At 38.0% G+C, this 16,038-nt stretch overlaps 1 protein-coding gene across 5 annotated transcripts in view; it reads left to right on the top strand.

Moving 5' to 3' along the window:
• Rad18 (RAD18 E3 ubiquitin protein ligase) overlaps positions 1-16,038 on the top strand; it is a 97,806-nt gene that overhangs the window by 25,919 nt on the left and 55,849 nt on the right. For all 5 annotated transcript variants that reach the window (XM_052719780.1, XM_052719779.1, XM_052719784.1 and 2 more), the window contains 2 exons: positions 1,873-1,949; positions 8,306-8,366. In XM_052719780.1, coding sequence (XP_052575740.1) covers positions 1,873-1,949; positions 8,306-8,366 — 138 coding nt within the window. The remainder of the gene's footprint in view (positions 1-1,872; positions 1,950-8,305; positions 8,367-16,038) is intronic.

Raw genomic sequence — 16,038 nt, 5'->3', positions numbered from 1 at the left:
TGTTCCTGTGTCTGAGCTTCTCAGTTGTGTTTTTGTTATTGTTTTATGCTTTCTTGGTAGCCGCCCTTGGCCTTTTGCAATCCATCAGAAAGTGTATTTGTGATCTTAATCAGATGTAGGTCATTGCAGACTATCTCCTGGACATTGCTTTTTGTCACCTGATGCTCCTGATCACTCTCAATCTTGCCACCTGTTTTTGGGTTTTAGGACATGTAGTTGCTGTTTGACTTGATGGATTCAAGCAAAATTATAGTTGGATAGATTGTCTAGTTTTTCCTTGTCATTATAGTGAGGGTAATGGTATTGTTAGCTCTCTACACCCTAAAGAGAATCAGAAATATTTCTGAAGATACCTTAAACCCTTACGTTGTACCCACCCTAACATAATTTTCTTACTACTGTAGAGTGTGCCAGATGTCTTGAATGGTACTTGTGTTAATGCATGGGATAGAGTGTAACTGCTTTTCCTTTCCTATGATACCTGGACTCAGTAAGTTCCCAAGGAGATGAAGTTCTTGCTCACAGATGATACTGTTTATATTGCTTCTACCAGCTTTACAATATTAAGGAGGCAGATACATATCAGTGCTTGGAAAAGAAAATCTTTTGTTTAAGTGAAGCAGTTGCTCTGAATTTAAAAATAAACTTTAGTAGGATTATTTGAAGTTGATATAGATGGGAGATTGAGGTGGGTGTAGAGGGAGATTGAATGAGGTGGGAATAGAGGGGGGATTGACTAAGAAGTACTCCCATTTCCCCCATGTATTTACCCTACAATGTAACCAATTATCAAGCCATCCTAGTTTTTTGTCTACCTTTTAAAGCTTTTCCATAGAATATTTTGAAGTGATTTGACTTAGTATCTTTTTACATATAAACGAGTATAAATGATGATCAGTTCTTATTCTGTACCTCATACACTTAAATAGAGGGACTTTTGATACTAAAAGACAGCATTTGCAAAATTTGCACTATTTATGTTTAAAGAAAGGCATTTAATGTGTGATCTCCCTGCTATGGGTGGTTTGAAACTTTCTCCAGATACTGGTTTTGGAGGCAAGGGCATTTCCTGTGGTATTTGCAGATCTTTCTCTCTCCTTGCCAAGTTTCACTACATTTAATATATTGGAGTTTGAGTGGTTATCCTCTAAGAATTTAACTCATAGTAGTAAATTAATTCTCATATTTCATTGGAATTGCTGTTTATATATTCAAGAGAGAAGGCAAAAATAACATGGTATTTCTTACAGTTTTATTTTGATATGTAGAAGAGTTGAATGTTAAAACTCCACATTCTTCTTTTAATGTATTACTTTGAAATATTGTTAGACTTACTATTTTAATTACTGTTTTATTGTTGTGATGAATGAAACACCAAGACCAAGGCAACTTTAAGGAAGCACTTAACTGAGGCTTGCTTATAGTTTCAGAGGGTGAGTCCATGACCATTATGGCAGTGGGGGGCATGGTAGAAGGCGCTTGGCATGGCATGGCATTGGAGCCATAGTTGAGAGTTCATATCTGATGTTCAAGTTTCAGGCAGAGAAGAGAGTATGTGGGACTGGGCCTGAGTGGGCCTAAGTGGGCTTTTGAAACCTTAAAGCCCAGCCCTAGTGACATACCTCCTCCAACAAGGCCACACTTCCTAATCCTTTCCAAATATTTCCACTAACTGGGGACCTAGCATTCAAATTTATGAGTCAGTGGAGGCCATTCTCCTTCAAACCATCACACTTATTTTTGAAAACTTGAAAAAAGAAGGCAGAAATCTGCATGTATTTATTCCTATCTTTATTGTTTAACCTCATATAGGCATAGAGTAATGATCAAACAGTGTGGTTAAGTGGTTATTTTTTCTTCTTATTTTAATAGCTGCTGAAATAGTCCAAGAAGTTGAAAACATGGAGAAGACCAGGATGCGCCTTGAAGCCAGTAAACTAAATGAAAATGTATGTTGACTCTCTTTCAGTGTCTGTGTAGTAGTGCAGGAAGAACAAATTGAATTGAACTTTTAAAATTAAAAGCTAGCCTTTGTAAGTTCTTTTTAGTAGAAAATGTACTGGAACACATTACTATTTAGAGTATTAAGATTTCCTTACAGCTCGTGTCTTCGGACAGTATTTGTGTTTAACAAACTTAACAGCATAAAGTACAGCCCCAAGTAGAGTTTTGCTTATAAGCTGGAGTCATATAGACAAAGCTCTTGTGCCTCTGTTTCCTGTCTGCCATGAGGTAAAGACACTCCTCCACCACTTATCCTGCCACTGTGGTGTTCTGCCCAGATGCCTGGGGCCAAGCAGCCATGGTCTGAACACTGAACCAGCATGCGAGCTATAAGCTAGGAAAATGAGTATGTCACTAGGACACACTGGAAAAGAGAAACAACTAAAGAAAAATGAACTGGGAGGTGATGGTGCATGCCTTTTCTCAGCACTTGGGAGGCAGAGGCAGGTGGATCTCTGTGAGTTTGAGGCCATCTTGGTCTACAAACCAAGTTCCAGGACAGCCTGAGCTGTTACACAGAGAAACCCTATCTTGATAAACAAAAACAAAACCCCAAAACAAAATTAAAAAAAAAAAGAAAGAAAGAAAAATAAGAATATTCTAAGATTTGTGATCTTTATAAACATCTATGCATAATCTTCATAAGTGTTAAGAATGAGTTCTGGGTTTACTCTGCTATTCCTGATGACTTTTGTAGCTCTTAGGAGAGACAGTAGGACCAGGATTCACATTCACTAACAATGTATCTTTTATAGTTACCTTTCCCAAGTTTCTATGATTCATGGGCCAATTTTTAATAATATGATTTAAAGAAAATAGGCAATTATATAGCTGCAACACAATTGCCTACCATCTGGAAAGTTTTTTTTTTCTAAGATTGTATTTTCATTTACATGTGTGTGTCTTTGTGTGTATATATATATATATATATATGTGTGTGTGTGTGTGTGTGTGTGTGTATATATACATATATATATGTATATATATATATATAGTGTGTGTGTGTGTGTGTGTGTGTGTGTGTGTGTATGCCTGTGGAGGCCAGACAAGGGTGTTGGATCACCTGGAACTGGAGTTAGAGGTATTAGTGAGCTTCCTGATAAGAGTGCTGGGAACTAAACTTAGGTCTTCTGAAAGGGTAGCAAATGCTTCTAACTTCGGAGTTATCTCTTCAGCACCATTAATCATCAGCTTTCTCCTCTTCCTCCTTCTCTTCTTCTTCCTCTTCTTTTTTCCTTCCACCTTTCTTATTTCTATATTTTTTTTTTTTTTTGAGATAGGGTCTCACTTTGTAGCTTTGGCTGGCCTGGAACTCACTGTACAGATCAAATTACCTCAAACTCACAAAGCTCTGTCTACCTGCCTCAGCTTCCCAAGTACTGGGATTAAAGGTGTGTACCAGCACTCCCAGCTAATGTAATACTCTTTTTTTAAAATTTTTATTTAAAACGTATTTTTTCATAGGATATATTTTAACCATTCTTTTTCTTCCTCCACCTCCTCTCTATTTCTTAACCCACTCAACTTCATGTTCATTCTCTTTCCCCATTATTGGAATAAAAAATAATAAATAAATAAATAAATAAACAAAAATAATAAATACATAAATACATACAATAAAAAATTGTAGCACGAATTCTAATTGGTCTTAACAATAAAAACCCGGAGTCAAATATTGGGGTAAATGCTGAAAGATCAGAGAAGCAGAGCAGCCAGCCACTAGAACGGCTTCTTACCTCTAAGAATCCTCAGACTGAAAGGGCTGAGCTCCTGTCTCCACCCTGCTTTATCATTTCCTCTCCCCACCCAGCCATATCACTTCCTGTTAACTCCTCCCAAATGCTGGCATTAAAGGTATGTGTCACCACTGCCTGACCTCTAGTGGCTAGCTTCTGCACTTTGATATCTAGGCAAGCTTTGTTTGTTAGAGCACAAACAAAATATCACCACAAAAAATCCAAAAAACACAATAAAAATCAGAAAAACCAAAAGAAATAGAATAAGACAAAAAATAATAAAGTGCACCCCCCCCCCCCCCAATGGATTCCATTTTGTTTTGGCCAACTGCTAGGCATGAGACCTGCCCTGGAGTGTGGTTAATATACCCAGTGACACACCATTGGAGAAAACTGATATTCCCAGTGCCAGCAGGTATCAATTATAAATAGCTTCTTGGTTAGGGCTGGGACTTTGTGTTCACTTCCCCTTCTTAATGCTGGGAATTTTGTCTGGTTTGAACTTGTGCAGGTCTTGTGCATACTATCACAGTCTCTGAATTCATATGTATATGAGTCCTGTTGTGTCTGGAAGACACTGTTTCCTCGGAGTCCATCACCTTTGGCTCTTATAGTCTTTCCACTTCCTCTTCCATATAGATCCTTGAACTTTGAGGGGAGGGGTTTGATAAAGACATCCCATTTAGGGCTGAGTGTTCCAAAGTCTCTCACTCTCTGAGCATTGTCCAGTTGTGAATCTCTTTGTTAATTACCATCCACTACAAGAAGAAGCTTTTCTGATAATTTAATTAGCAGTATGTCATTAGGAATCTGTAGACAAATTGCTAAACAGTCTTATTAATTAAAAAAAAAAAAAAGACCACCCAAGAGCCAGGTATTGGGATGAATTCTGAAAGATCAGAGAAGCAGAACAAGCCACAGCTAACCTCACCTCGCCAACTTCTCAGCCAATCCTGTTTCCTCAAACTGGAAGCCTCTGAGTCCTCATCTGAATGGATCTCAGCTGAACTGCTGCTAAAAGCCTGAAAGCTTAAAAGCCTCTAGTTCCTGGTCCTCACGCCTTATATACCTTTCTGCTTCCTGCCATCACTTCCTGGGATTAAAAGCGTGTGTGTCACCAGGCCTGGCTGTTTCCAATGTGGTCTTGAACTCATAGAGATCTGGATGGATCTCTGCCTCCCAAGTGATAGGATTGAAGGTGTGTATGCCACCATTTTCTGGCCTTTATGTCTATCTAGTGGCTGTTCTGTTCTCTGACCCCAGATAAGTTTATTAGAGTGCACAATATATTGGGGGACACAATATCACCATAGGAATCATTTTATTGCTTTGTTCCATAATAGGGTTTCCTCTAGATCAATGGCTATCTAGTCACAGGTTCTTGACCACTTTAACAGTGTCAGGTATGGACTCCAGCTCATGGAGTGGGCCTTAAATCCAATAAAATAAAAGTAGTTATTCCTGTAATATTGTGCCTCTATTGTACCAGTATACCTTGCAGGCAGATGTCTGTTGTAGGTTGCAGAGTTTGTAGCTGGGTGATATTAATAATTTTCTCCTCAGGTAGTATGCAAGAATACTTTCTAATACCATCAACAATAGTCAGTAGGGGTGAAGCTTCTAGCTGGGCATCAGCTCAATTTCTCCATGTTTGATGACATCAATAATAGGGCCTTACCATCAGGGTATAGAGAATAACAATAACCAATGTAGCTTTGGCAATAACTTGTATTTGGAGGTGTCTGTGGGACACCTTTGGCCAACGATTTAACAAGATGTTACTGGAGGTTTTTCTTGGTGACATAAGATGTCTAATTGGGGCACTGACTCCATTTAAATTTCTTTCACATATGTATATATTTTAGGAAGCTTCTATAGTAATAGATTTCCACATGGCATTTCAAAAAGCCTTTAGTGTTAGGCGTCCCTCTCTATAATCCCTCCTTTCTTCTGCCCTTCCATTCCCCTTCCATTTAGTCCTCCTAATTTCCCCTTTATCTCTTTATAGTACTGTATTCTATTTCCTTTTCCTTGGAACATCACACCCCTCCCTGGTCCCTTACTAGCTACCTAACCTCTGAGGTTATTTGGGTTGAAATACATATGTCTAAAGCTTAAAAGCTAACACCCATATACAAAAGAACACATGTATTATTTTTCTTTTTAGGTCTAGGTTACCTCATTCATGATGATTGCTTTTAGCACCATCTATTTACCTGCAAATTTCATTATTTCATTTATCTTAGTAGCTGAATAGTCCATTTATCAGTTGATGGACATGTAGGCTATCTGCAATTTATGGCTATTTGACTAGAGCAGCAATGAACATGGATGAGCAAGTATCTCTGTAGTAGGATGTTGAATCTTTTGGATATATACCCAAAATGGGTATAGGTAGATTTTGTGGTAAATTGATTTTCAGCTATTTGAGGACCCTCCACACTGATTTCCATAGTGACTATACCATCTTGCATTCCCACCAGCAGTGAATAAGTATTCCCTTTTCCCATATCCTCACCAGCATTTATTGTCATTTGTTTTTACTGATTTTGGTCATTCTGACTGGAGTGATATGCAATGTCAAAGTAGTTTTAATTTCCTTGATGGCTAAGCATGATGAGCATTTTTAAAGTGTTTCTCAGCAATTTGTGTTTCATCTTTTGAAAACTGTTTAATTCTGTACCCCATTTTTAAATTGGTTATTTGTTTTCCTTTTGTTCAGATTTTTTTAGTTCTTTATATAGTCTAGATACTAACCCTCTATCAGATTTCCTATTCTGTAGGCTGACACTTTGCTCAAATGATGGTGTCTTTTGCTGTACAGAAGCTTTTAACTTTATGAGGTCCCATTGGTTAATCGTTAGTCTTACTGCCTGTGTTGTTGTTGAGCTATTTAGAAATTCCCTTCTGTGCCAATGAATTCAAGCCTATTCTCTACTTTCTTCTATAAGATTCAGTCTATCTAGTCTTACATTGAGGTTCTTGATCCATTTGGAGTTGAGTTTTGTGTAGGGCAATGGCTATGGATCTATTTTTATTCTTCTACATGTAGCTATCCGGTTTGACTAGCACCATTTGTTGGCGATACTGTCTTTTCTCCAGTGTGTATTTTTAGTTTCTTTGTCAAAATTAGGTGTTCATAGGTGTGTGGAATTATGTCTGGGTCTTCAGTTCTATTCTATTGATCAACATGTCTTATGTCAATACCATGTTTTTTAAATAAGTGTAGCTCTATAATACAATTTGAAATCTGTGATGGTGATACATCCAGCATTTCTTCTGTAGCTCAGGATTGTTTTTGCTATTCTGGGTTTTGTGTTTATAATGTAATATTCTTAATACAGAAACCCACTTTAGTTGACAAAATAGACTTCAAGAATTAGAGAAGAGATTCATGAAAGTTTCAAAGCAGAAAGAGGAAATGACATGTACAACTAAAAAATCAGACTTGCTTAAAATTTGTCTTTGTTTTCTTAATATATTTTAATTTTTCATTAAGTTTTTAGTAACCACAAAAACAGTGGATTTCTTTATGGTGTTTTCATACATTCATATCATTGTATTTTGCTCATATTCACCCCATCTCTTGTACTGGCTCTCTTCCTCTACCAAATATTTCCCCTTAATATTTTACTTGAGAAACCTTACATATGCAGAAAGGTGAAAGAAATGGTACTACCCTTTGCCATCCAAGATTTATTACCTGACACGATTTTCCTCCCTTGTTTGTCTTCTAGATACAGGTTTGTATGTGTTTTGATTTTTGGTATTTTTTTCTCAACTATTTGAAGTTGGATACAGATACTTTATGCATTTTATGGGAAATTTCTATTGATGGGAAGAACAAAACTTTAAATCTCTCCCCTAACGAGTTTCACCTTGGCCTAAAATCCATAACTACTGTCAATCTACTTATTATAACTTTTTTTTTGGTCAAATTATATGAGCAACTGGGGCTGTAGATGACTTAGCTTAGCAGGTGAGATCACTTGCTGTATAAGCAAGAGAACTTGAGTTCAAATCTCCAGTTCTCATGTCCAAAGTGAAGCATGGCTGTGTATATTTGTAACTCCAGTTCTGTGGGGAGTGGGGACAGGAGGATTGCTAGGGCTTGCTGCTTGCCAGCCTAGCTTCAGGTTCAGTGAGAGACCCTGTCTCAAGAAAATAAGGCAAAGGGTCTTCATATGGATACAAGCATGCACATCCATACATACTTGTACATATACCACATACACAATGTAAACAACCTCTTAGGTTTCACTGTAATATTGTTAAAGAAAAAAATTGTATTTAATCATGGTGAGATTTCCTTCTTGGATACCACTTGGTTTGAGGGAAAAGTTGTTTTTCCTTTTTTGTTAATAAAAACTAAAATCTGCTGGTGAGAGAGAAGTGGTAAGTGAGACTGTGTCCTGTTTACGATAGTCGGAGGAAACATGTAGGTTCCTCAGAAAGCAGATTGTCTTCCTCTGTTTTAAGCAACCACATTTGAGATTTTGAAACTTGATTTCCATTTTTGTCATTTTGGATGAATTTCTAAATATTTTTTAAAATTATTATTCTAGGTCATGGTTTTTACAAAGGACCAAACAGAGAAGGAAATAGATGAAATTCACAGTAAATATCGTAAGTTGTGCAATGTGTCCTTATTGTAAAGAATTTAAGTTGCTGTTTTACATCTTAGGTAATTAAAAAATGTTTGATATTAATGTTCAAAATAATCCTGTTAATGTTGCTTCAGAGATGGGGCTTTAGTGGGTGTCTGCTCAGGTAGCCTTTTGTATATGGTACCTGTTTTTTTGTTTTTTTTTTTTTTTAATATCTGTGACTAACATTCTGCTTTGAGCTCATTGTCACCAAGCACTTGGCAAATATGAGTTAGTTCTCAGAAACCATTCTGTGAGAAGGGGCGAACATAGGAACATTCAGGACTGCATTGAGTCTCAGGCCTGCAATAACAATTCTACTGTAAGGAGGTACAACACTTCTGTGGCTCAGAGATTTGTGTCAAAAATAGGTTTCCTTCTCTTGTTAGCATTCTCTCACACGTTACCATTTCCTTTTCTGTAAGTGGTCTGCCAGTGTATCTTTGCCAGGTCATACCTTATTGTTTCCGTTAACTGGGTAGTTGTTATTTCTTACTTACTTAGTTGATTGGTGTCTGTCTGTCTGTCTGTCTGTCTATCTATCTATCTATCTATCTATCTATCTATCTATCTATCTATCTATCTATCTAGAGACAGGGTCTCTCTGTGTAGCCCTGGCTGTTCTCAATTTGCTATGTAGACTTGGCTGGCTGGCTTTGAACCCACAGAAATCTGATTGCCTCTATTAATTTTTTAATTTTAATTTTGTTTTATTTTTGTAGCACTGAGGATTGAATTCAAGGCCTTGCATGCAGTAGACTAGCATTCCTGGAAGAGTTACTTCTCCAGCCTCAAGTTTAATGAGGACTGAAATTCCTTATTCCTCCTGGTTCTGGCTGATTCTCCTTCTCATTCTCCCCACACTTCTCCTCTCTTTCCTTTTCCCTCTTCTTCTCAGTCTTCCTCTCTTTCTCTGTCTCTCTTTGTTTATTGAGTCTGGATCTTGCTCAGTAGCCCAAGCTGTCTCAGCCTTCCTAGTGCTGTGTATGTGTGTGTGTCACTACACTAGTTAAGGGCCAGCAAGCAGCATGTAATGAATGTTGGTTGAGTGAGTGTTCCAGTTATGGTATGGTTTCATTGTGCCCAGATAAAGTTTTCTTTCTTCCTTCCATTCTTACTTTGAAGGGTGGATTCAGCAGCAGGAAAGGAGTCTGAAATCCCCACATAGTCCCAGTTTGCTTTCTTTTTTTTTAAAATTTATTTTACATACCAACCACAGTTTCCCCTCCCTTCTCTCCTCGAGTTTGCTCCCCCTACCTCCTTTCTTACCCTCCGCCCCCCAATCCACTCCTCAGAAAGGGTAAGGTCTTCTCCCATGGGAGTAAACAAAGCATGGCATATCAAGTTGAGGCAGGACCAAGCTCCTCCTCACTGCATCAAGGTGAGTGAGGTATCCCACCATAAGGAGTAGGTTCCAAAAAGCCAGCTCATGCACCAGGGACAGATCCTGGTCTCACTGCTAGGGCCCCATAAACAGGCCAAGCTACATAACTGTCACGCACATGCAGAGGGCCTAAGTCCGTCCCATACAGGCTCCCTAGCTGTCGGTCTAGAGTCTGTGAGCTCCCCTGAGCCCGGGTCAGCTGTCTCTGTGGGTTTCCCCGTTATGATCTTGACTCCCCCCTTGCTTATATAATCCTTCCTCTCTCTCTTCAACTGGATTCCCCGAGCTTGGCCCAGTGCTTGGCTGTAGATCTCTGCATCTGCTCCCATCAGTTACTGGATGAAGGTTCTATGATGACAATTGGGTTAGTCACCAATCTGATTACAGAAGGCAGTTCAGTCACCCTTTCCACTGTTGCTAGGAATCTTAGCTGGATCCATCCTTGTGGATTCCTGGGAGTTTCCCTGGTACCACATTTCTCCCAAACCCCACAATGCCCTCCTCTATCAAGATATCTCTTTCGTTGCTCTCCTCTCTGTTCTCCCCCAGCTTGACCATCCCGATCCCTCATGTTCCAATTCCCCACCTCCTCTCCTCAAACCTCCACCTCCTCTCAGTTTACCCAAGAGATCTCAACTATTTTCCCTTCCCAGGGCCATCCATGCATCCCTCTCAGGGTCCTTCTTGCTACCTAGTTTCTCTAGGGCTATGGATTGTAGCCTGGTTATCCTTTGCTTTACATTTACTATTCACTTATGAGTGAGTACATACCATGCTTGTCTTTCTAGGTCTGGGTTACCTCACTCAGGATGTTTTTTTCTAGTTCCATCCATTTACCTGCAAATTTCATGATGTCATTGTTTTTTTTTTTTTTTTTTTTTTTTTTTACCACTGAGTAATACTCCATTGTGTAAATGAACCACATTTTCTTCATCCATTCTTTGGTTGAAGGGCATCTAGGTTGTTTCCAGGTTTTGGCTATTATGAATAATGTTGCTGTGAACATAGTTGAGCAAATGTCCTTGTGGGTATATGCCCAAGATTGGTATCATTGGGTCTTGAGGTAGATTGATTCCCAATTTTCTGAGAAACTGTTATACTGATTTCCAAAGTGGCTATACCAGTTTGCACTCCCACCAACAGTGGAAGAGTGTTCCCCTTACTCCACATCCTCTCCAACATAAACTGTCATTAGTTTTTTTGATCTTAGCCATTATGACAGGTGTAAGATGGTATCTTAGAGTCATTTTGATTTGTATTTCCTTGATGAATAAGGACATTGAGCAATTCTTTAAATGCATTTCGGCCATTTGAGATTCTTCTGTTGAGAATTCTGTTTAGATTGGCACCCCATTTTTTAATTGGATTATTTGGTATTTTAATGTCTAGTTTCTTGAGTTCTTTATACATTTTGGAGGTCAACCCTCTGTCAGATGTGGAATTGGTGAAGATCTTTTCCCATTCTGTAGGCTGCTGTTTTGTCTTATTGACCATATCCTTTTCATTACAGATGCTTTTCAGTTTCAGAAGGTCTCATTTATTAATTGTAGATCTCAGTGTCTGTGCTACTGGTGTAATGTTCAGGAATTCAGAGAGTAATCTCCTGTGCCAATGCGTTCAAGGCTACTTCCTACTTTCTCTTCTTTCATTTATGTTGAGGTTTTTGATCCAATTAGACTTGAGCTTTGTGCATGGCAATAGATATAGATCTATTTGCAATCATCTACATGTCAATATCCAATTATGCCAGTACCATTTGTTGAAGATGCTTTCTTTTTTCCATTGTATAATTTTGGCTTCTTTGTCAAAAATCAGGTATTCATAGGTGTGTGGATTTATGTCAGGATCTTCTATTTGATTCCATTGATCATTGTGTCTTGGTATTGTTTTATGCCAATACCAAGCTGTTTTTATTACTGTAGAGCTCTATAGTAGAGCTTGCAGTCAAGGATGGTGATGCCTCTAGAAGTTCCTTTATTGTACAGTTGTTTTGGCTATCCTGGGTTTTTGTTTTTCCATATGAAATTGAGTATTGTTCTTTCGAGGTCTGTGAAGAATTGTGTTGGGATTTTGATGGGGATTGCATTGCATCTGTAGATTGCTTTTGGTAAGATTGCCGTTTTTACTATGTTAGTCCTACTTATTCAAGAGCATGGGAGATCTTTCCATTTTCTAATATCTTCTTCAATTTCTTTCTTCAAAAACTTAAATTTCTTGTTATTTAGGTTTTTCACTTGTTTGGTCAGCATTACCCCAAGATATTTTATATAATTTGTTGCCATAATGAAGGGTGTTGTTTCTGATTTCTTTCTCAGCCTGCTTTTCATTTGTATTCAGAGGGATACTGATTTTTTTTTTTTTGAGTTAAACTTGTATCCTGCCACATTACTGAAGGTGTTTATCAGCTAGCTGTAGGAGTTCCCTGGTAGAATTTTTGGGGTCACTTATGCATACTAATATGTCATCTGCAAATAGCGAAAGTTTGACTTCTTTCCAATTTGTATCCCCTTGATCTCCTTTTGTTGTCTTATTGCTCTCGCTAGAACTTTGAGTACTATATTGAATAGATAAGAAGAGAGTGGACAGCCTTGTCTTGTTCCTGATTTTAGTGGAATTGCTTTGAGTTTCTCTCCATTTAATTTAATGTTAGCTGTCGGCTTGCTGTATATTGCTTTTATTATGTTTAGGTATGTTCCTTGTATCCCTAATCTCTCTAAGACTTTTATCATGAAGGGGTGTTGGATTTTGGCAAAGGTTTTTTCAGCATCAGATGAGATGATCATGTGGGGTTTTTTTGTTTTGTTTTTCCAGTTTGTTTATATGGTGAATTACATTGACAGATTTTCGTATGTTGAACCATCCCTGCATCTCTGGAATGAAGCCTACTTGATCATGGTAGATGTTTTTTTGATGTGTTCTTGGATTCTGTTTGCCAGTATTTTATTGAGTTTTTTTGCATCAATGTTCATGAAGGATATTGGTCTGTAATTCTCTTTCTTTGCTGTGTCTTTGTGTGGTTTGGGTATCAGGGTAACTGTAGCCTCATAAAAAGTGTTTGGCAATGTTCCTTCTGTTTCTATTGTGTGGAACAATTTGAGGAGTATCAACATTAGCCCTTCTTTGAAAATCTGGTAGAATTCTGTGCTGAAACCATCTGGCCCTGGGCTTCTTTTGGTTGGGAGACTTTTAATGACTGCTTCTATTTCCTTAGGGGTTATAGGTCTATTTAAATTGGTTATCTGGTCTTGATTTAATTTTGATATGTGGTACCTATCCATAAAATTGTCCATTTCTTTTAGATTTTCCAATTTTGTGGCATACAGGTTTTTGAAGTATGACCTAATGATTCTCTGGATTTCCTCAGTGTCTGTTGTTATGTCCCCCTTTTAATTTTTGATTTTGTTAATTTGGATATTCTCTCTCTGCCTTTTGGTTAGTTTAGATAAGGGTTTGTTTATCTTACTGATTTTCTCAAAGAACCAACTCTTTGTTTCATTAATTTTTGTATTGTTGTCTTTGTTTTTCTGTTTTATTGATTTCAGCCCTCAGTTTGCTTATTTCCTATCATTTACTCCTCCTGGATGAGTTTGCTTCTTTTTGTTCTAGAGCTTTCAGGTATGCTGTTAAGTTAGTATGAGACTTCTCTAAATTCTTTATGTAGTCACTTAGTGTTATCAACTTTCCTCTTAGCACTGCTTTCATAGTGTCCCATAAGTTTGGGTATGTTGTGCATTCATTTTTGTTGAATTCTAGGAAGTTTTTAATTTCTTTATTTCTTCCTTCACCCAGTGGTGATTCAGTTGAGCATTGTTCAGTTTCCACGAGTTTGTAGGCTTTCTGTAATTTGTGGTGTTGTTGAATTCTAACTTTAAGCGATGGTGATCCGATAAGATACAGGGGTTTATTCCAATTTTTTTTTTTTTTTGTATCTGTTGAGATTTGCTTTGTGATCGATTATGTGGTCAATTTTAGAGAAGGTCCCATGAGGTGACGAGAAGAAGGTACATTCTTTTGTGTTTGGGTGAAAAGTTCTGTTAGGTCCATTTGAGTCATAACATCTTATTTCTCTGTTAAGTTTCTGTCTGGCAGACTTGTTCATTGGTGCGAGTGGGTGTTGAAGTCTCCCACTATTAGTGTCTGGATTTGATGTATAATTTAAGCTTTAGTATGTTTCTTTTACAAATGTGGTTGCCCTTGTATTTGGGGCATAAATATTCAGACTTGAGACTTCATCTTGGTGGATTTTTCCTGTAATGAATATGGAATGTCCTCCATCTCTTTTGATTAATTTTAGTTTGAAGTTTATATTGTTAGATATTAGGATAGCTACATCAGCTTATTTCTTAGGTCCATTTGATTGGACAATCTTTTCCCAACCCTTTACTCTGAGGTAATGTCTGTCTTTGAAGTTAAAGTTCCTTGTATGCAGTAGAAGGATGGATCCTGTTTTCGTATCCATTCTGTTAGTCTGTGTCTTTTTTTTTTTTTGGTTTTTCGAGACAGGGTTTCTCTGTGTAGCTTTGCGCCTCTCCTGGGACTCACTTGGTAGCCCAGGCTGGCCTCGAACTCACGGAGATCCGCCTGGCTCTGCCTCCCGAGTGCTGGGATTAAAGGCGTGCGCCACCACCGCCCGGCTAGTCTGTGTCTTTTTATAGGCGAATTGAGTACATTGATATTAAGAGAGATTAGTGACCAGTGATTGTTATTTCCTGTTATTTTTTATTTTGTTGTTGTTGGTAGTGTGTGTGTGTGTGTGTGTGTGTGTGTGTGTGTGTGTGTGTGTGTGTTTCTCTTGTTTGGAATTTGCTGGTGTGATACTGTCTTTTGCCTATGTTTTCATTGGTACAGCTAACTTCCTTGGGTTGGAGCTTTCCTTCTAGTAGTTTCTGTAGGGCTAGATTTGTGGATAGGTATTATTTAAATCTGGCTTTGTCATGGAATGTCTTTTTTTCTCTGTCTCTGATGATTGACAGTTTTGCTGGGTATAGTAGTCTGGGCTGGCATCTGTGGTCTCTTCATGTCTATCCAGGAACTTCTGGCTTTCAGAGTCTCCATTGAGAAGTTGGGTGTAATTCTGATAGGTCTGTCTTTATATGTTACTTGGCCTTTTTCCTTTGCAGCTCTTAATATTCTTTCTTTATTCTGTATGTTTAGTGTTTTGATTATTGTGTGGTGAGGGGACTTTTTTTTGGGTCCAGTCTATTTGGTGTTCTGTAAGCTTCTTGTATCTTCATAGGCATTTCCTTCTTTAGGTTGGGAAAGTTTTCTTCTGTGATATTGTTGAATATATTTTCTGTGCCTTTGAGCTGGAATTCTTCTCCTTCTTCTATCCCTATTATTTTTAGGTTTGGCTTTTTCATAGTGTCCCAGATTTTCTGAATGTTTTATGTTAAGAATTTGTTTGATTTAACATTTTCTTTGGCCAATGAATCTATTTCCTCTATTGCATCTTCAACACCCAAGATTCTGTCTTCCATCTCTTTTATTCTCTTGGTTATGCTTGCATCTGTAGTTCCTGTTTGTTAACCCAGATTTTCCATTTCCAGAATTCCCCTGGCTTGTGTTTTCTTTATTGCCTCTATTTCAGTTTTCAAGTCTTGAGCTGTTTCTTTCACCTGTTTGTTTTTCTTGACTTTCTTGGCTTTCTATAAGGGATTTATTGATTTTTTTCCAATTTTTTGTTTGTCTTTTCCTCGGTTTCTTTAAGGGAATTTTTCATTTCATCTTTAAAGGCTTTTATAATCTTTATAAAGTTATTTTTAAGGTCGTTTTCTTCTGTTTCAACTACATTGGGATGTTCAGGTCTTGCTATTGCAGAATCACTAGGTTCTGGTCATGCCATACTGCTCTTTTTGTTGTTGGATGTATTCTCACACTGCTGTTTATCCATCTGGGATTGGGATAATTATAGGAAATAGTTGTTGATTCTTGTGATGTCTTTGTTGGATGGGTCTTTTATTCTTTTATTGTCTGTTTCCTTTATTGTCTTTTGGACTGAATGACCAAGGGTTCTGGTGATTGGCTGGTTGTCAGGTCCAGTAGGGTTGTCTCAGTTGAGGTTTGGGTGCCTAGATCCAGCATATTGTCCCGTTCTTCTGGCTAGTGTGAGCTTTACTTTTTGCCTGTGTTGTCTGTTCTTCCAACTGGTGTGGGTTGTGCCTGTTCTTCCAACTTTTGTGGGTGGCGCTTGTGCCTATAGGATCTGCTAATGATGCTGGAGAGGACTGTTCATGGGGAGGCTGCTCTTCTTCCAGTTGGTGCAGGTGGT

Source organism: Peromyscus californicus, unplaced genomic scaffold (assembly GCF_007827085.1).
Source record: "Peromyscus californicus insignis strain IS unplaced genomic scaffold, ASM782708v3 Scaffold_6__1_contigs__length_162567912, whole genome shotgun sequence".
Lineage (NCBI taxonomy): Eukaryota > Metazoa > Chordata > Mammalia > Rodentia > Cricetidae > Peromyscus > Peromyscus californicus.
The sequence above is the reverse complement of the archived record's forward strand: the minus strand, read 5'-3'. Positions and strand labels throughout refer to the sequence as shown.